At 35.4% G+C, this 22,394-nt stretch overlaps 1 protein-coding gene across 2 annotated transcripts in view; it reads left to right on the top strand.

Annotated features, from left to right (window-relative positions):
* The first annotated feature begins 1,859 nt into the window (after window positions 1-1,859).
* Window positions 1,860-22,394, top strand: part of LOC136041301 (fibropellin-1-like) — a 60,328-nt gene continuing 39,793 nt past the window's right edge. The window contains exons 1-6 of one of the 2 annotated variants that reach the window (XM_065725920.1): window positions 1,860-1,993; window positions 9,263-9,317; window positions 14,556-14,648; window positions 16,439-16,570; window positions 19,295-19,417; window positions 21,315-21,449. In XM_065725920.1, the coding sequence (XP_065581992.1) occupies window positions 1,949-1,993; window positions 9,263-9,317; window positions 14,556-14,648; window positions 16,439-16,570; window positions 19,295-19,417; window positions 21,315-21,449 (583 nt within the window). In that variant the 5' untranslated portion in view covers window positions 1,860-1,948. Of the gene's footprint in view, window positions 1,994-9,262; window positions 9,318-14,555; window positions 14,649-16,438; window positions 16,580-19,294; window positions 19,418-21,314; window positions 21,450-22,394 lie in introns of both variants that reach the window. The other variant, XM_065725919.1, reaches the window with a different exon arrangement.

Below are 22,394 nucleotides of genomic sequence, written 5' to 3'. Positions count from 1 at the left end.
GTAAAAAATATTATTGGCCCTTCTTTGGCCCCCATTTGCAGGTAAATTAATATTTTTTTTCCTGTGCGAGTCGGAGTCCCCTCTACCCAAGGATTTTCAGATATAAGTTTCAAGCCTATACAAAAATTTGTGGACCCTTTTTCTAAGGACTCGTGTCCCCAAACTAAATTGATCCGTACATAACGGATTCCTCATCCCGAGAACTTGCGAGTGTAAATTTCAATCCGTTCGTAGAAAAAAAAAAATCCGGCTCTTCGTTGGAACAAACATTTCTTTCCTTATTTTCTTATGCATTGGAGCTCTCTCCACCCAAGAATTAAGGATGCAAATTTTGAGCCGACCAGAAAAAATGCTTCAGGGAAATCAAGTGTTTTGGCCTATTTCAGGACCCTCTAACATTATTTTATCTCCAAACAAAGATTTTGGCCTCTTAGCCCAGGTAGCGATCCTTCAGAGTTTCAATCCAGTCGGAAAAATAGTTATTTGACCATTTTCGGGCTCCATGTTTAGGTTGTCTGGACAGCTACCTAAAAAGGATTCTTGCCCTTTTTGTGGAACAATTTTTTATTTATTTTTTTTTCTCGCACATTGGAAATGCTGCGACTTAAGGACTTGAGAATGTAAATTTCAAGCAGGTCGGAAAAAGATATTTTGCCCATTTGGTGGCCCCAGTTCGGAGAGTCCCATGCCCCTAAACTAAGTCTTTTGTACATTAGGGTCGTTTTTGCCCAGGTTTTAAAGTTTTAAGTTTTGAGATGTTAAGAAAAATAGTATTTTGGCCCTTCATCGATCCCGTAGATAGGGGAATCAGTGGTATTTTATTTTTTCCTTCTGTATTTGGACCCCGTTAGGACAAGAACTTAAGGATATAAGTTTCTTCCCAATCAGAAAAAGTTTTATGGCCCTTTCCAGGACCCTATTTATGCCTGGCCTGTTCTTCAAACCAATGTTGTACAGTAGTCTCCTCTTAGCCCAATGACTTGGAGTTCCAGACTGATTGGGTACAAACAGTTTTTGGCCAATTTCCAGGCCCCTAACACCCTCCTCCGTCCCTATACATAGTTTATGATCCTTTCAGCCCAGAGAATAGCCCCCGAGAGTTTTAAGCCAATCGTACCCCAAATATCAAATATACGATTTTTAAACAACCAATAAATTGCAGAATTTAGAGGCCCTTATCTCATGGGGGATTGGGGTCACATCATCCCACGGAACATATTTATTGGATTTTTTGACTATTTTGAACAAAATGGGTTTCCAAAAGTTCTGATTGGATATCTTGAGAAGTTAGGACGATCTGGTAGCAAAAGAGTAACGAAAATTATAATAAGAGCAGGAAAGCTTTCAATTTCCAATTAAAGGAGTCCTCCTTCATGGTTCTGCGATTTCCCTTTCCATGCGATTTTACTAGGGAAAAGAAGAACTTGCCTCCAAGAGAGTAAACATCTACATTGGAAATGCCGCTTAGATTCATATCCAAGAGTGAGGTAGGTTGGGCAACTCAAGAATTTTATGTTGGGGCAGACTATAGAAGAAATTTAGATTATTTTCTACATTTAGAAAATTGTTCCTTTCCATTGTAACTGTATGAATGAAACCTAGGAGGGGGCTGGGAATAGACTGCCCGTTCTATCACAATTTTTATCTTAATAAACAAGAAATTCCAAAATCGGTAGCCACGCCTTTGATTATGTCATGGATTTTCCTAGAAAAATTACGTTATTCAGTGAAATAAGTGTCAGGATATTACCATTAACCTATTAATTTAACTTATTAGTGTTAAAATTCACGATCAAATAATGAAAAAGACATTATTACTATTATGCCTTGTTCATACCGTTAACCTTGTTCACCTCTATTATTTATATCCCCGAAAATATGTGTCTTGGATCAGTCGTAAGTAGATTCGAGGTGGATTAGGCTGTTTTTACATCTTGTTGTCTGAAGAATGAAGCCAAGCATGACTCTGTTGATGATAATATACTGGCTAATGGTATAGTTAATTTTGTTTTTGTTGTTTAATTTCTCTTAGTTTTATCATTGAGGATTAGTACCAGGCACGTACACAAAAACTTATTTGAGAGAGGGAATTGTAATGAAAAAGCAAACAGGTTTGCCAATCTGTTTCTAAATTTAAGAAATTTTGGCGAAAATTGTAAAATAAATCTAGAGGTATTAGAGAGGGTGGGCCTGATATCATCCTTCTTCCGTATGTCCCCATGGTAAGTATTGGGCAATAAGCTATCGGAACCATTCTAGTTTTCCCGTTCCACAAAAGGAAACATTTCGATAAAGTAAAAGTAGCACCTTTTGTTCTTTGTTTTATGCCATTTCAAAATATTGTTATTCTGAAAATGCCCCCCCCCCTGATGGATTCACAGAATATATTTATTTGGGGAATTGATACTCCTTTAGTAATATTAAATAAACAAGTTTTTTTTAACTAAAAGTAAGGAGCGATATCAAAACTTAAAACGAACAGAAATTACTCCGTATATAAAGGGGGTTTTCTTCCTCAACACCCCGCTCTTTACGCTAAAGTTTGACTCTTTCTCTTAACTCTACTTTTTAAAACGGTAAAAAACTTTAGCGTAAAGAGCTAGAAAATCCTGCGCCCCCTTCATTGAAATTCTCTTCCCCCATGACAAACTCCTCCATGGAAAGATCCTCCCACGTAACCCCCCTCAACTTCTCCCCCCCCCACACCAAAAAAATCCCCCTGGAAACGTCTGTACACTTCCCAATAACCATTACTGTATGTAAACTCTGGTCAAAGTATGTAACTTGCAGCCCCTCCCACGGGGACTTTGGGGGGAGTAAGTCGTCCCAAAAGACATAGTTGTTAGGTTTTTCGACTATGGTGAATAAAATGCTATCTCAAAATTTTGATCCAGTGACTTTGGGGAAAAAATTAGCGTGGAAGGGGGCCTAGGTGCCCTCCAATCTTTTGGTCAGTATTAAAAAGTGTGCTAGAACTTTTAGTTTGCGTTAGGATGGACCACTGAATCGATACGATCACCCCTGGGAAAAAAACAACAAATAAACACGCATCCGTGATCTGTCTTCTGGCAAAAAATGCGAAATTCCATATTTTTGAAGATCGGAGCTTGAAACTTCTACATTAGGGTTCTCTGATACGCTGAATTTGATGGTGTGATTTTCTATGACTTTTAAGGAGTGTTTCCCCCATTTTCTAAAATAAGAAAATTTTCTCAGGTAACTCAGGCTCGTATTTTTTTTTATGAGTATGACTAAACCTGATGAAACTTATATATTTCGAATCAGCATTAAAATGCGCTTCTTTTGATGTAACTATTGGTATCAAAATTCCATTTTTTTAGAGTTTCGGTTACTATTGAGCGGGGTCGCTCCTTACTACAGTTCATTACCACGAACTGTTTGATAATTCTTTCGTGCTTTGTATTTCGTGATTCGTCGTATGAGCTTCAGTCTTGAATCGATGAGATGCTGCTTGGCCTGCGTGATTACAATGAAATGTTGATAAAATCTTATCTGAGATAATTTTATAATGTGGATTAAATAGAAAAAACAAATTTTTGTCACTGAAAGTAAGGAGCGACATTAAAACTTAAAACGAGCAGAAATTATTCCGTATATGAAAGGGACTGTCCCCTTCTAACGCCCTGCTGTTTACGCCAAAGTTTTTTATTGTTTTAAAAAGTAGAGTTTTGAGAAAGAGTCAAACTTTAGCGTAGAGAGCGGGGCGCTGAGGAGGGGACACTCCCTTTCATATACGGAATAATTTCCTTTTGTTTTAAGTTCTAATGTCGCTCCTTACTTTCAATAAAAAAAAACTTGTTTTTTTTTTTAATTTCTGAACGTTCCTGAATTAACGCAGGTGTTGATTTTGGTTGATTAGAGGGCCTAGTTGCGCTCCAATTTTTTGATTATTTACAAATGCCACTAGTACTTTTAACATTATTTACGAACATTTTTATTAGTAATAAATATACATAACTTACAAAATAACTTACGTAACGAACTTCTATGTTCGTATATTTTTATTACGTATATGGAGGGGGTTCGTCCCGTCGTCAATATCTCACTCTTTATACTAAAGTTCGAAATTTTTTTCCAATTCTTTAAAAATAACCCCTGAACCACAAAGGCCATTTAACTAGAATAAATAGATCTTTTGAAATTACTAAAAATACTTTAGCGTAAACAGCGAGGTATTGAGGAGTGGACGAACCCCTTCATATAAATAATGATTTCTGTTTGTTTTTAGTTCCAATGCTGCTCCTTATTTTCAGTTGAAAAAAAAAACTTGTTTCTTTTTAATATAATTTTTAACGTTTTTGAATTACTGAAGATTTGATTTTGGCCCACCGTACATGAATAATTGAATCGAAATTTGCATATTTGCACTACCTTATAATTTTATTTACGAACGATTTTATTAGTAATAAATGTACGTAACTAGTAAGTTAACTTATGTAACGAACTTCTATATTCGTGTATTTTTTCTTTAACAATGATCCCTGAACCACAAAGGCCGTTTAATTAGAATAAATAGCTCTTTTCAAATTACCAAGAACACTTTAGCGTAAAGAGCTAGGTATTGAGGAGGGGATGAACCCTTTGCTATATATAATAATTTTTGTTTGCTTTAAGTTTTAATGTTCCTCCTTACTTTCAGCTGAAAAAACTTGTTTTTTTTATGTAGTTTCTTATTGTTGTTTTAAATAATGCTTGGAAATCCAGCGCCCCCTTCATGGAAATTCTTTTCCCCAGTGATAAATTCCTCCATGGGAAGATCCTCTCACGTAACCTCCGACCCCCCCCCCCCACCCACCAAAAAAATACCCCCCTGAAAACGTCATTATACTCAGTCAATAACCAATACTTTATGTAAACACCTGTCAAAGTTCATAACTTGCAGCCCTTCCCCTGGGGACTGTGGGGGATCAAGTCGTCCTCAAAGACATATTTATTTGGTTTTTGACTATTTCAGGCAGGGGGTGTACCCAGGTGAGGGGGGGTAATAGCCAACAAGAAAAATTGTTGCGTAAATGTGTGTTGTCTGGGTTTCATTTGTGACTCCATAAAGCAAAGGGCTAAAATCAATATAAAAAAAAAATATTGATTAGAATGCGTTTGATTACAGTTTTGAAAGCACTTCAAGCTAGCCAAAGCACCGCAGGCAAAGGAGCATTGGTCCCCTTGACTTGCGTAAGACTCTTGCCGCGTGACGGGCGATGTAAAGAGCGTCTCAGCTTTACTTCTTCAGATGGACTGAACTGCTATGTTAGGGAACCTCGTCAGTGGTAATGCCAGTCATTCTTAGGGTCTTCCTTAGGCTGTCCATCTACCATGTCTGAGGGGTGCTCCTTTAGCGCGACCAACCATACGTCGTGGCATCGAAGTCATACGTAATTCAAGCTGAAGCTGCCGGGGACATCCATAGGAGGTGCCCAAACCGTCTGAGGGCTTTTTAATTTAACCAGCCATGAAAAATCTCATGGCAGCTCTCAAGGGCCAGGGGATTAATCTGTTCACTGAAGTCTTTTTACGATTTAAGTCTCTGTCAAAAATTAATATTTGAAGAGTAACTATCTTCAGACGTTGTGTGTTTGTAGACTAGGGATAGGTAAAGCTGAAAAATATTGCACGAATTTATTATGCGGAGGAAACGAACATATAGAATTAGCTCGGATGTCCTTGGCCACAACCTAGTATCTACACAAAAATTTGATTTCGAGTTATGGATGGACCACCCGGAATCTTGACATGGCGGGTCAAATGGCGCAATCAAATTTATATTACCGCTTTGCTTTCTGAAATACGACCTAGGATCTATACGGATGAAACAGGTCTCACTAGCTTTCTAGTCAGACATACAATAATTATAAAACTTAGTATCAACGCCCAGTAAATAGAAGGGGGCGACAAAGACGGGAAAAAAAGTCGGTCGACGATATTTTGTGTGTTCGTCTACTTCTCCCGTTCTATAAATAAAAAAAAAATCATTTTTTTTACAATCTAAACGAAAATACACATAGTAGATTTTTGGCAGAGTACAACCAAGTTTAGTTGTATTCTTAAACATCCAACCTCTTGGTATATACTGCATAATCTGCAACCTAAAGTTGAAAACCTGGTTAAATAGCGATTTGAGAAGATTAATTAACCCGAGGAAGGTTTAAACTACATAAACCATGCTGATTACAAAAGTCTCGGCAATGTAAAGGCTAAACACAGGCTTAATAGTTGTATGCAACGAAGTCGTTGATTTCTTTGTTTCACCCTGACTAAGTCCAGCTTCCAACTAGAAAATTTTAGCTGCCCCCCCTTATACCTAGCTAAAACATTAGACAATCTCTAATTTACTATCAGTTTAGGAATTTTAAGGGTCTAAAGTGATTTCAGGGCAATCATCCTTTTTTATATGCCCCTTTTTCACCCCTCTTGACCTCCAAAGGGATTGGATCAAATTTTTAGATAGCCGTTACACTCTGGATATGTTTTAGGGTAGACATGATCTACGCAGCACCAAGGTCAAGGGCCCCAACTTATACAACTGACTAATTCTTTACAGGTGTATTTTATAAGGTTGACATTTCGCACCTTATCAAAAACTGGGATTTTGTATGGAATTGAATTGTGTGTGATTAGAGGGACAAGTTTGGAATTTGACTCTCCAAACCTTCCCATCTAATTTAGTTTAGCTCCCGTGTAACTCAACTCCATTGACCTCAACCCGTGTTCAACTCAACCTCTATTCAGCTTAACATTCGATTAACAGAATCCCCGTTTAACTCAACTCGTGTTTATTTCCACTCCCTTCCAATTCAATCCCTAGAATAGGCTAGGTTATATTCAGCTGAATTTAATTGAAACCAATTGTATTGGTTACAATTTTCAACCGTATTGAAATATCTTTGCAAAAAGCTGTTCACCCGGTCAAGAATGTAAAAAGACCCGCCAAAAAAAAAGAAGACATAACCTATGACGAGAAGAAAATCAACGGAGGAATATATTATTAGGGACCATGGGGAGGGTTTTTTTTTTGTCTGAAAAGCAACTATGGTATTTGGAAAGAGCATAGAATAAGGAATCTAATGGTACTAGTATATTCTATTACCATGTTCTCTTTAAGTGTAGTCAACCACAGCAAGTTTACCTAATAGGGTTGAGTTAAACGGGTGCTGTATTGTATGGGGGTCGATTTCCAAGGGGGATGAGTGCCTCGGGGGTTGACTGGAAGCCTTGACTTAGCTGAGTGGTGTTGAGTTAAAATTGAGTTAAGTCAAACATAGATTGAGGGGAATGGGGGTTAAGTTGAATGTGGGTTTACTTGATTGGGTTGAGCTAAATAGGGACTAAGTTGCAAGCGTACCAGTAAGTTTGTTCAAAATAATCGAAATATCGAAAATAGATTCCACCGAGGATGACATAACCTATTCTACCCCAAGAGCAAGGCCCTTAATTGTCTAAATCGCTCATTTTTTTTAATTATAGCATCTAAAGTATGTATCTAAAGTCCATTTATTTAGTAGAAAAAGGGGGCACAATGCACTTTTTTCAACCGGAATTTTTCATTATGCATGTGTGAACTTTCATACTGGGCTTCCTAGCCTAGGTAGTAACCGAAAAAGATTTAAGACAAAAAATCTAGCCGATTTTTAGAATTTATTGAATACTGATTTTCGTGGGCACGGAATGAAGTCGTCAGAATTTTGTTTGGTTAGATTCGATTCTGTTAAATTTGACTTGGTTAAATCTGAGTCAGAATTCAGTTTGTTAGAGTTATTTGCTAACAATGTTTACTAACCTTTTTTTTCTCACTGAAACGCAATTTTTTTTCAAATTTTTTAGCTGACAATTGTCTTTAGAACGATTGAAAGACTTCTATTGTTATATAATCTCTATAGCAATTCAAAAATTGAAAATCCAAAATTGCAGAATTTGTACAAAAACTGGTAATGCAACAAGTAGGATGACTAGTTTATGCGCTGTAGCCGTTGAAAGAGTTCATGACTGCTCAAATGTCTTGCGGTTAGCAGTTTCTACTGTGTGTTTTCCATACATGTCTTCAAAGATAGGGTAGCTGAGTAGGCTATGCTAATTCTTTCCAAACTTGTGCTTTTTAATTTCCCTCTCAATTATCCAGGAGCCAACAAAATAGTTGCCAATCATTGTTAGTAGACCTGAAAGCCTGATACCCGGGCTGCTCCATCTCGGATATTTGAGGATAAGACATATTTTACGCGTAACTTTAGCACCAAATATATCCTGTTTATAGTTTGGCGAGTTTTTATTGTCGAAATTTAAAGTATAAAATTTAGAGTTGACCAATGAGAGGAAAGACTTGGGAATGGATTTTTAAACTCATAAAATCGGAAGCATGAAAGAAGGGTTTTCCTGTGCGTAAGATGAATCTGGGAAAAGGCTCAAGGACGTACTGTTAGTAGCCAAGAATCGGGGACAAGCTAGTGTCGATAAAAGCTTTTCAAACCAATTTCTTGCCTTTTCAATTTTGTGTTTTTGTAGTACAAGTTTAGCGTTAAAACCTAGAACCAAGTACTTTTTTTTTATCAACGGACGTGATTATGGTGCGGCTCGGGCATAAGTCACGTTTAGAAAGGAGAGCCATAAGCAGCCTATTACAAAATGCATCATCAAAGGAATTAGACATATTTTCTGTCATCAGCTAGAACACTGAAACGTAAGGTTTAGTTGCAAAACAAGGAAATCAGTGAGTGGGTACTTATTTAAAGATTTGTTATTGTTTTGGAAGGATCAGTCCCTATTGAAAGGCCTTATGGTACAAAATGTACTTCCTAATATTGCTGTAAAGTATGAAAAAATCAGACTGCTGTGATTTACAAAACATACCCGAAGATTCGGGTATGTTGGTTTTTAAATTTGGGTATGTTAAATACCATTGTATGTTTGTATGTTTAAATTTGAAGATTCGGGTATGTTGGTTTCGGATTCAAAACCGAATCCGAAGATTCTGAACTCCCTAGAAGATTTAGTTTTAAACTTCCAAAGTTCGAAAAAAATTTCTAGCCAATATTTTAGTTGGAAAATGTCTTGAAGAATTACGTCTTTCAAGTTCAGTTTAGAAAGAAAGCCCAGGCCTCTGACAAATTTAGTTATTTCCCCTAAAACTAGTTAGAAATAGTTTTCAATACAAAGCCAGTGCAAAAAATTTTCGCGGTTCTTGTATTGCATTTGTTGAAGCCTCGATTTTTCTTTCCACGTTTCCATCATTAACTATGCGTTTGTTTTACAGAATGTCAGCAGCGCCACACAGTCTTTGTCCCATTTCTGCAACATTTATGGTAGAGGTAAGTTCCTCTTACTCTTTCTTCTCTTTTTTATATAATACAACCCAATATTTTTTTTTTGGTGGCAGCGTTCCGTTATTATAAAAACATTGAGATATTCATACAGCAATCGATAATACAGATATACCGCACAAGATTATAAGAAGCGATAATTTTACATGGCTATATAAGAGTGGACATTTAGTAAACTAAAATATGGTGTCGTTTCCATAAAACCTTCCAACTGGTAGGGGAATGTGGGTGGATGTGGGATTTTAGGCGACTGTTATCCCCAGATGCTTATAAGTTGAATTGGCTACAGGACCGGAGGAGTGAAAAATACGACATGGGGACCGCAGTTTTCAAAGGACCCCCAACCCCCCAACCCCTGAAAAAAATATAATATATGCATCAGCCTCTGTAGGGGAAAGAAATTGGTCGTAACTAGATAATTCTAAAAGTGTCTTCCAGGAATTTTTTCCCTTTTTTTTAGAAAAATTTAGCTACAATGCTCAAAACTCTGGATAGTTGTGCATAAAAATGTAACTTTTACTAATATACTCGCCGAATCTTCAGGTCTTCCTTAAATATCTAGAGTCTAGACTAGACTGTGGTTGCTTATATTCCTAAAGATATTATGCAGTGTTAAGTTTTTCCTGCATTGCTAGGTCAAGGTTGGATCTGATGCTTTCCTAAGGTCTCTTTCCTCAGATTTTTGGAGCTGGGATCAAAATTGAACCCCGAAATCTCTTTAGTGAACAAGGAACAACTAAAGCACTCGCTTCAAAAATATCTCGGCCAAGGAGCTATTGCTAGTCACGGTACCCGGGACAAACCTAGCTCCAGAGTCGGCTTTTTACCGTATTACTTTACATACTTCGTTTGATATGGTCGGCAGCTCATGCCTCTATCACTTGCTAATAGTCCTTGCTTCGCTCAGGGAGTGTTTAGGTCTTCAGCCCTTATGAGGGCGTTCTCGCTTTACTAGGGCAGCCTTCGGCCCTAGTATGACGCTATTCAGCGTCAAATTTGCTAAGTTTTTTTCTATAGTTTTTTTTCGTTTATTTCTGTAGCTTACAATTATCTAATTGTTCCAAGATTGCTTATAAGATCTTCTTTTTCCTTCCTTGTGCACGAGAGACAGAGAGACAGACACACACTTATTTGTTGCATGAAATTGAAATTAATGTATTAAATTATTGATGCATTAAATTAAAGTAAAAACTAGTCTCTGTCTTAATGACTAAAGAAGATTATAGTTTGCCAGCAGTTTGTTGCTCAAATCTCTTTCTAATTTAAAACAGTACAAGGAAAAACATTCAGAGAAAACTGGCCGAGATCGGCCAACCTGGAATTTCTACTTAAAGCTTAGATCAAGGAACAACTTTGTCAAAATAACGTGTAAAGATTATGATAGGCTGAGAATAAGCCATATTTGGAGTCCAGCAAGCCAATTTGGACATTTTTGAGTGCTTATAAATTGTACTACAGTTAAATGAAAAGATAGCAATAAGAATTAGTGCTTGAAAAATTTGAAATAGTTTTCTTTGCAAATAAAATGCGGTTCGAAACCATTCAGTGCCTCAGGGAATTATTACCACTCACTTCCACTTCAAATGCTGTTAAACTTTTATTTTTCTTTGTTTTTCACAAACAGTCTTGGAGCAATATCGAACTAACATAACACATAAGGTGTTCCAGGTAAATAAGCTTACTATTAATTTTATGAAATAAAGATGGCACAATGGGAGACGGTAAGAAGCTTTCTCACTGAATTGTGTTGTGAGTTCTCCCTCACCCCAAGAAAGAATCTGAAAAACAATTTGAGTGATAAAACCAGAGGGAAATGCATCTGTCGAATGCAGTTAACCCTTTTGAATGTGTAATCATTGTGTAATAACTGAATGTGTAATAAAATTGCTTGTGTAATTTTATAATAATAGAATCTTAAAATTTAAAATATGGGTTAATTGTTCAACGGAAATTTGCGTTCCAATACATTGAATCACTTTAAAAAAAAATAAGCGGGGGAGAATTTTTGCATTCTTAATTTAATTTGATTTAGCGTCCTTGTATGCATAACTAAATTTACTTGTTTCCACCTAACTAAAAACTAGAAGTTTTGCGAACCCAGTCAATAGAAAAAAAAACTAAAAAAAAAAAATTAGCTGAGCAGTCAAAACCTTAGTGACTCCTACTTGTCATCAGCGACTCCGAAAAATCGTGACTATTATTAAACGAAAATCAAATTCTTCCTTATAAAAGATTCCGGTCTTTTTTTCTAATCTCTGAAGAAGACGATGATTTTGTTGAGCATCAAACAAAATCGTATCGAAATAAATTTCGTCGGCCGAAAACAACCAAGCAGTGCCGTAGCGTGAATTGAACTGGTATGTTCAAACTGCTTGTGGTAATGAACTGTAAGTAAGAAGCGACCCGATTCAATAGTAACCGAGCCTCTATACCGAGCCTCTATACCAATAGATACATCAAAAGAATCAAATTTTTATGCTGAGATCAAATATATAACTTTCATCAAGTTTAGTCTTACCCATCAAAAGTTACGAGCCTGAGAATTTTTGCCTTATTTTTGAAAAAAAGGGAGAAACCCCAATAAAGTCATAGAATCATAATGAAAATAACACCATCTGATTCAGCGTATCAGAAAACCCTATTATAGAGGTTTCAAGCTCCTATCTGCAAAAATGTGGAATTTTGTTGTTTTATTTGCGAGAAGAAAGATCATAGATGCATGTTTATTTGTATCAGTTACTCTACATTATACACATGAAGATAGTATCATATCGTATATTTTATTTATTGGTTCTCAGAGAACTCCGAAATTAGTGAGCTACTAAAATGAGTTTAAATTAAGGTTAGGTCCGATACGAGTACAAACAAGAGCTAAGAGCTTATATGGCACTTGTGACGAGGCCGGAAGAGCCAAGAGCGCATATGGTATGAGGTCTTGCTAAATTCTAAGAATCAATAGATTGATTTAAAAGGAAAATCAGAGGCTTAATGCCGGTCGGGATTTAAAATAAGAGCTATGAGTCATGAGGTCCTTCTAAATATCAAAATTCCTTAAGATCTGATCACCCACTCGTAAGTTATAAATATCTCATTTTTTTCTAATTTTTCCTCTCCCTTCAGCCCCTCAGATGGTCAAATCGGAGAAAACGACTTTATCAAGTCAATTTGTGCAGGTCCCTGATACGCCTACCAATTTTCATCGTCCTAGCACGTCCAGAAGCACCAAAGTCGTCAAAGCACTGAACCCCACCCCCTAATTCCCCCAAAGAGAGTGGATCTAGTACGGTTATGTTAATCACGTATCAAGGAACGGTTATGTTAATCACGTATCAAGGACATTTGCTTATTTTAACCACCAAGTTTCATCCCGATTTCTCCACTCTAAGCGTTTTCCAAGATTTCCGGTTTCCCCATCCAACTCTTCCCAATGTCAACAGAACTGGTCGGGATTTGAAATAAGAGCTCTGAGACATGAATTCCTTCTAAATATCAAATTTTATGAGGATCTGGTCACCTGTTCATAAGTTAAAAATACCTCAATTTTTCTAATTTTTCCAAATTAACACCCCCCAGCTCCCCCAAAGAGAACGGATCCGTTCCAATTATGTCAATCACGTATCTATAACTTGTGCTTATTCTTCCCATCAAGTTTCATCCCGATTTCTCCAGTCTAAGAGTTTTCCAAGATTTCTGGTTTCCAAGATTTCTGTTTCCCCCTCCAGCCCCTAATGTCCCCGGATCCATAAGATGTCCATAAGATCCTTCTATATATCGAGTTTCATTCAGATCCGATCACCCATTCATAAGATAAAGATACCTCAATTTTAACGTTTTCCAAGAATTCCCGTTCGCTCCTCTAGCCCCCTCCCCCAATGTCACCGGATCTGGTCGGGATTTAAAATGAGAGCTCTAAAGCAGAAGATCCCTCTAAATATCAAATTTCCGTATGATCTGATCACCTGTTCGTAAGTTGCGTACCTGATTTTTTCTAATTTTCCGAATTACTCCCCCCCCCCCCCAACTCCACCAAAGAGAGCGTATTCGGTCTGGTTATGTCAGTCACGTATCTTGGACTTCTACTTATTCTTCCTACGAAGTTTCATCCTGATCTCTCCGCTTTAAGCGTTTTCCAAGATTTCCGGTCCCCCCCCCCTTCCCAATGACGCTGGATCCGGTCGGGATTTAAAAGAAGAGATCTGAGTTACGGGATCCTTCTAGATATGGAATTGTATTAAGATCCGATGACTCCTTCGTAAGTTAAAAATACCTCATTTTTTCTAATTTTTCAGAATTAAGCCTACCCCCCCCCCCAACTCCGCCAAATAGAGGAACCGTCCTATTTATGTCACTTACGTATCTAGGACTTCTGCTTATTTTTCTCACCAAGTTTCATCCTGACCCCTCCACTCTAAGCGTTTTCCAAGATTTTAGGTCCCCATCCCCAACTCCCCTCAATGTGATCGTATCCAGTCGGGATTTAAAATAAAAGCTCTGAGACACGATATCCTTTTAAGTATCAAATTTTATTAAGATCTAATAACGTGATCGTAAGCTAAAAATACCTCATTTTTCTAATTTTTCCAATTTAACCGTCCCCCCACTTCCCCCAGATGGTCGAATCGGGAAAACAACAATTTCTAATCTAATCTTGTCTGGTTCCTGATACGCCTGCCAAACTTGATCGTCCTAGCTTACCTGGAAGCGCCTGAACTAGCAAAACCGGGACAGACAGACAGACCGACCGTCAAACCCACAGAATCTGCGATCGCTATATGTCACTTTATAGATACCAAGTGCCATAGAAACCTGAATTCAGTGATGAACAAAGACACAGAATATCTACCCACATTAGAACATTTTTTGGGTCAGGAGGGGTGAGGATCAGAAATCTGACTGCCGAAGCAAGTCTCTCTAATTTTTATTATAAATTTGTTAAAACTTAGCTTTAGAATCTATTAATACGTTTTAGATGCTGAAGGATTCATTATCGTATTTTTTTACATCTATGTCGGTATTCTCTTATTCGGTATTTTAGGAATTACCTGATATCCATCTAGTACAATAAAGAAATAGTTGCAATAAGTTTACATTTATACTGAATATTCCTAACAACTCACTCGACTTTTCCAAGTAAAATTAAGGATCAAATGAGCAATTTCTCGAAATCCGGAATAAAATTGAATTTACCACAAATGACTCATATAGTTTAATTTACCAATTTTACAGGTGAATGTGAAGGTAAAAACATGGTTTGTGGAAATGACAATAGATGTCAGTGTAATATAGGATTTGAACCGGTAGATGTTTCCACTTGTGAAGGTAAGTTATTTTATTTTTGGCTTACGGTGGATAAATGGTTTCGATAATGGATAATTTATTTTGTATATCAAAGGATATTCACAAAATTATCCGCTATACATAAAGAAAGAAAAAATGCAACAAACCAAACACTAATTGTAGCGTAAATATAAAGCAAACGAAACAAAACAACTTGGTATATATACAGTATATATATATATATATATATATATATATATATATATATATATATATATATATATATATATATATATATATGCTGTCGACTTCTACTGACAAAGATTGATCGTTAATCACCCTTCATTACCATGAACGATTGTATATACTGTCCTTAACAAATGGCCGATTGTTTAAGACCTATACAAAGTGATTTAAAAGGCTATACAAGAATACCAGCTAATGTCCTGAGAGGTGGGGCACTGGATTTTATGTATGGATAAAAGACGTCAGAAGTTTCAAAAAGTGCGTTAAATGTTTTTAAACTTGATGTTTATTATGGACCGTGAAGGGGTGAAAGCTCTCTTCTTATTGCAGGAATCCCATCTTAGTTTGAGTTTGAAACTACAGATTAAAGTCATATGCTAACCTGCACTGAGGTGGAAAAGGGGGGGGGGGCTCCCCCAGGAACAATACACCAACCTAGAGGTGCTGTTTTTAAATGGTGATTAAAGTTTCTGAAGAAATAATTTAAGCATGTAAAATTAATGTCTAGACAGTGGGAGGTGGGACAGTGGGGGCGGAGAAAAATTAAGTACATATAAACATCGGCTTTCATCTGGAAGTACGAACTTTAAAATTGAAAACGGAAATGGAGTATTTTTCGTATGAAGGGTGCTCTCGTCCCCATAAGAGCCTAGGTATTTACACTAAAGATTCAGCATAATATAGAAAATGACCATGGTCTGAATGAAGATTAAAACTAAACCTTAACGCAAAGGGATGGCAATTAAGGGAGTAGCATACTGTCTCACATACAGGATCATTCCGATTTGTTTGAAGCTTTTACGCTGATTTTACATTCATCTTGAAAAACATTTGTTTCTTTTACTTCAAGTCTAAATTAAAGAATGAGCCATCTATGAAGTCAGATTTTTGTCAAGGAAAAATCAGCTCTGGTACTAGATTCGTATGTACAGCCCAGTCTGACTTGGACAGGCTACGTTTCAGGCTCATTGATGGTTCAGGCGTCTCTTGCGCCCGGGAAAAATATTAATTCCCCCCCCATCATCCCCAAAAATTTTCAGGTCGAATGGAAGCAAAATTTTTATTTATTATTAAAGTATAATTATTATTTAATTATTTTATTCGGTGAATTTACTTTTAATTAATAATTCTTTGGCGACTTATTTTTTTATTAATATATCATAATGTAATTATTACTATTCTTTCATTAATTCAATTTTGAATTTATTTGTATTATATTAATTAATAAATAATTTATTAATTATGTTCATTTATTATCAGTGCCCCCACTTTATTTTAAATAAATAAATCCAAAAATTAAAAAAAAATATTATAACTATTAGATTATTTATTTGAAATTTTGCATCCCTTAAATTTCTGCGCTCGGGAAAAGAACCTTCTCTACCCCGCCCCCTAAAATTGCCACTGTTCAGTCTAGAACAAAATCAGCGAAAATTCAAATTATGATTGAAGAACATATTCATTGTGTGAAAAACTAAATATTTGTATTATCTCTTTCTATTAACATTTATATATATTATATTTTGACAAACCTTGACGACTTTTTATTCAGCCGTACAATTTATATTGAGGTTGATTTTTTTTAGATTTTGATGAATGTGACGAATTCAACCCTTGTATTGCAGTTGGTGATTCTAAAGCACACTGTATAAACAGCGTAGGCAGCTACCATTGTGTTTGCTCTTCAGGCTATACATTTAGAGAAGGCACCTGTGAACGTAAGTCTGGTAATTTCTTTTAAAATTCATTTATATTTAGGGTATTACATTTTTTAGTGTTAATCCCCCCCTTACAAATGAATGTTTTGCATAGCTTTTCTACCCACCTCTACCTCAAATTTTGCTATACCTGTTCAACATATAAACAGTATATTATCATTAAACAACTAAAGAGGGTACCTTTTTTTTCTTTTTTTCAGATGTATCAGGAAACCAAAAATCGGTCTTACAAATCTGTTGTACTTTTGCTAGTATATAGTTTAATTCAGTTTGATCCTCAGGCTTGCTTGCGTTCGAATCTTTACACCTTATATCGGTAAAAAACAAAAACTGAATCTTTTCCTCAATGCCTTTTTAAAAGCGTTCTTTGAAATTTGTCACGACGTTACATCAGTAACATCGGTTCTAGTCAAAGTTTTTAAATATAGAAACCAATATAAAACTAACAAATAATAGGATTTTGACGAATTGCTAAGCATCTGATTTATATAAATCATATATATATATATATATATATATATATATATATATATATATATATATATATATATATATATATATATATATATAAAAATTGTATTTTTTATACAAATAAAATAAATTAAAAATAAAATAAATAAATATATAAAATAAATAAATAAAAATAAATAAATATATAAAATAAATAAATAATAAACAAATAAAATTTAAATAAATAAATATATATAAATAAATAAATCATTTTATATAAATTGTATTTCTAGTAAAAGATTTTTGAATATAGAGACTAATATAAAACTGACAAATAACAGGTTTTTGGTGAATTGCTAAGCATCTTATTTAATACAATGATCTATTTCCCTAGACCTTGCAACGGTAGAACTAAATTTGGTTTTTCTATGCCCGCCTTTCGTCCTCAGGCTTAAGATCGGGGGCTGCAATTTGTAAATTTATGTACCGAAGAAATTAAGCCTCTTCACAAACGAAGATGTTGATTGGTAATCTTGGTGCTCCTGAAAATCAATGGAGTTGTGTAGATGGATTGATAGCATCTCTTTATGTACAGGGCACCGGTTGGATTTTACATAGGCGGACTCCATCGTGTCTTTTTTTTTATTGATTCTCAAAGTATACTGGAATTATTGATCAGCTACCGCAACTTTAGATCCCTTTGTACATCGGATTTAGCAAGCTGCTATTTCGTGTTTAGATCAATAGAACTCCGGTTCCGAAGACCAAATTTTAGTGGGAAACAGCTGTGCTATTCTTTATGCTTGTATGACTTTGATATTATCATTTATGAGGAACAGAAACTTTTCAGGGAATTTTTCAACTCAGCCATTTTTCAAATTAATATTTTAATAAGTGCAATATTTTCGTATGTCTCTGTGCTAAATTAAAAGCTCAGTATCAAAGTGAGTCAAGTACAGAAAAAAAAGGTAAATCTTGAGATATTTATCTATTTATTTTATTTTTCATCCACACAATACCCAAAATAAATATGGTGGAGTAAGAATAAATAAATAAAAAAAAACACACAAAGAGAAAAAAAATACACACACAAAATCAACCAAAAAAACGGATAAAACGGTGATGAAGGGATAGGTGCGCAGAAGCTGTACTGGAGAGTTTTTTGTGAAGAACCTCCAACTTTAAAGTTATATCAGGAACTGAAAATTTTCTAACAAGAGTCTGGTTTTTTGCCCAAGGTTAAAGATACAGAAGAAATTTGCAAAATTTGAAATAATTTATCCGAATTCTTTTTAAATTACATTATTAAGAAGGGGGAAAAGACCTGAAGCATAAAAGACAGAATTATCACAGAAAGTAGAATAAAGTTTGGCCAGCGCACGTCTATTATGCTTATGAAATCCATATTTTGCAGTTAAATCCAATTCAATTATCGTATTTTCGGTTACAGTTTTGAAAACCATTGAACAACAATTATAACCGTTTGTAATGAGAAGCATGATACGATTATGACGAAAATTTGGGGGAACAACTCAAAGCATAAACTATTGGACTAGATTAACTTTCAATCAGGAAAAATTAAATATTACGTGTGCCTACAGTAGCTTCTGAAATGGTTTTATCGTACTGTTCTTCATCAATGCGCTTGGGTTCACCTATATCGGTGCATTAGTCACTCGACAATGACAAGGGAAAGGGAATTAGCTCACTATACTACGGATTTTCTTTTTGCAAGCCTAAGCATGTATGTGCGTGTGTTGGCGTATATTTCTAAGCTTATGTCTCCCAATCTGTGCTTGTGGGTATGAAAAAAGGTAACCATCATTGAATTTCTGAATCCTTGTTGAAGTTGTGCCAGATAAATGTAGCCATCTAATGTTGCAAGACCTAAATATAGTGAATTATCTAAGTGTGCCATACCTGGATATTTCGGTAATGGTTTTAACTCCCAAGATACCATCTGTGTATGTCTTTAGGTGTAGATATTTTTGTGGATTTTCATGACCTTTTTCTTTCGTGGGCTTATTTGTGGCTTTCCTGTATTTGTGGATTTTCATGCCCTTATTTCTTTCATGGCCTTATTTCTTTTTGCTAGTAGCGGTCATCATTTGTTTTGTTTATCTTATATTTTCTGCTGCAATCTTACTTCCACTATTTATTTTCTTAGATTTATTTTCCCTTCTTCCATATTACAAAACATGATTAATTTATTAATATTTGACTTACCATCTTTCAGTGAGAATTTCAAGGAATGATTTATTTCATATTTTGCAGGTCCCTGCGCTATGAATCCATGTGCTGGAGCTAGCGATCTTGAGTCAGTGTGCATTGAACATGCAAATTCATACAGCTGCAAATGTTCTGCAGGCTACAAGTTTGATGGAGAAACCTGTCTAGGTAGTAAATGCAAAGCTTTTTTACTAGTTTATTTATAATTAGTCAAAAACCCTGTCGGACGACAGATATCAAAAAAGAAAAAAAATGTAGCCCATACAAATATTTGAGCCCATACCCATAATGCAAATTTCCTTCCTTCCCTAAACACAAATCCTAAGCCCCTCACTTTCCTCACCCCTAAAATCTTGAAAGACTCAATCCCCCATCCGCGAGACTAAATAGTGTAAACTTACAAAGCTATATAAAATTTTCTATCTTTTAGTGACACCGACTGTTATGCAATCCCTATTATGAGCAATACTTGCTTGCCTTCAGGCTTCAGGTGTAACAAAGAAGATACGTATATCTTTTATTAGGATAAAAACCTACTGGTTCTTTGTGTCCCGTCATTGTCTCTTTAGAGGCATTTTTGGTACCTGTTGTGTCTAGTATCATGTGATTATTTTCAGATCAGTGAGTGGCTGGGACTTAAAGATGAGATTTGATTTCATTATGTGTTTTGCGGAAAAAAGTTCGAAGCTCGTCTAGGAATATTAGTGAAAATGCTTCATGCTTAATAGAGAGGAGGAGGGGCCTGTAAAAGAATTATCTAAGTGATAGGTCATATGAAAAAAAAAGGAACAGAAAGAAAGTATAGAAAGTATTAAAATATGGATTAAAGAGATGTGAACTTGAGTCCATGGATAACATTTCCAAAGATCAGGAAGATGCATCCAGACAACATGATAATAAAATCATTTATTGGCATGTTAATAAATTGAAAGAGAATAGTCAATCTCGACTTGTCCCAGTTAAAAATAAGAACGAGTCTACAATTATTGATAAGAAAAGAGTTAAAAAGAGATGGGTCGAACATTTTGAGAATGTGCTAAACTGTAAAAGAAAATATTGAAAAAATATGCGACAGTTTTGACGGAAAGGAAGATGTATTTTGTGAGGAAGAATTAGTGACAGTATTAAAAGGATTAAAAAATAATAAGGTGCTGATAGTGTGGTAAATGAGTTTGTCAGATATGTTGTTTGTGAGGTTAGAGATAAGTTTCTTGATGATTATGAACATAATATTTAAAAAAAGAGGAAGTATTCATATATTATAAGATAAGGGGACTATAGGAAAACTTTAATCAAACTCCTCCATGAGAAATGCAAATTCTCGAGAATCGAATGTAAAAAAAAAACTACAGCTAAACAAAACTAAAAAAAAAGGTTGAACCAATTATAAATAATGATTCTAAACTGGGTCGACAAAAGCCAAAAATGGCCGAGGAGTAGAATCTCTCCTCCACCCCTACCTCAAAAAAGGAAAGCTTGTTTCTTTTTTCATTTTTTCATCTGAACAGTATCATTTCATTAGAGTTATCAATTCTTTGGAATTGGTGTATTCTTTGGTAAATTCTTTGGTAATTCTCAATTCTTTGGGTAAATGTAGATTGCTCTGCATTTACCACTGTTCGAATGTACAATCAACAGGCTTTTCCTGTCTGAATTACTGTTTGTTTTAATTTTGTTAAGGACAGTACAGTCGTTTTACATAGTTCAACGCTACTGCGACCTTTAAATAACATGAAATTTGTAAACACTGGTAGTCCTTTTACTTATTCGGTTGTTGCAACTTATTCTCTGCCCTTTCCCCAGGGTTGTGTTTAAGGTTATATTGAGCAATACTTGTCTATAATTATAAATACTACTACTACTAACCGCCCTCGGCAGCAGCGCTCCTCTTCCATCTATTTAAAGCGTCCCTATAATGAAAGAAACTGGTTTCTAATTATAAATGACAAGCTAGGCTTTCATTGTCTAAGATAAAACTTGACTAATGAAATAAAAACAAAAGCTGATTCATTATTTTACTCAAATCTTAATAACTAATTAAGATTTAATCTTGTTTTCTGTTTAGATTTGAATGAATGTGCCACTGGAAATCACAACTGCCAAGCAGACGGGGATCTTTCCGCTCTTTGTAAGAACATTCCAGGATCCTATATATGTATGTGTTCAGAAGGTTTCGTTGAGGAAGAAGGTGTATGTATTGGTAAGCCATTTTTAACCGGTCAAACAGTTGCTAAACTAGTGTCAAGTATGGCTCTGAATTATGGGTGCTTGGGAAGACACACGAGGATTTTTTTAAACGTTTTCCCGAGGAATTGTCTACAAATATTTTTTGGTATCTGATTGACTAATGAGCTTCTATTCTATATTCTAGGGCTATAATGAGAAAAAGGCAGAGTTGCCTAGTACACATTTTGCATGTACAATGACAAAATGCCAAAGATCATCCTTTTCGGCCATCCATCTAGAGCGAAGTGAAAATCAGGTTTTTCGCGAATGTGGTGGGATTAGGTCATAACAAAGATTGAAAGGAAATTGGAACTTTTTGAGAGGATGTAAAGAGGGAAGCTTTGATTATATTGGGAGGAGCATGCTTAGCTGTGTGTGCCTCGGGTGGATTGGTGCCAAAATGAGCTTTTAATAATAGCAGCAAACAATTACTGTACCTAATACCCTATTTTAACAGAAATCACTCCAGCTAGTAGTTAGTGTTTATATTGTTCTGTTCAATGTATCCTTAATTATATTTAATTTTAAATAATGCACTTTAGCTTGTCCTGTCTCCACATATCAATTCAATAAATAAAATAACTTTATTCCTCACGCCTCTCAATACAAAATTTCTATACAACTGACACCTTTTTAAAAGAAAAATGTTATGGCAGGGCGAAGAGTGGATCGACTGCGGCACGATTTCCATTTAAAGTCGTCCTACTTTAAAAGTCTCGAGATATGGTATGTTTATGTTTAGGCTGTTGGAGAAGGATTCCAGTGATTTCATCTTTTGTACTGGACTACTTATTCACTTATTAATCTACTGGACTACTTTACTACTTATTCATCTATTTTTTGTAAAAGATAGCTTATCGATCGAAGTTGTAAATACGAAGGTAGTTGTTTTGATTCACGAGAGGAAACTGTAGATAAT

Source organism: Artemia franciscana, unplaced genomic scaffold (assembly GCF_032884065.1).
Source record: "Artemia franciscana unplaced genomic scaffold, ASM3288406v1 PGA_scaffold_131, whole genome shotgun sequence".
NCBI classification, from domain to species: domain Eukaryota; kingdom Metazoa; phylum Arthropoda; class Branchiopoda; order Anostraca; family Artemiidae; genus Artemia; species Artemia franciscana.
Note: the sequence above shows the minus strand (reverse complement) of the source record. Positions and strands in the feature narration are given on the sequence as shown.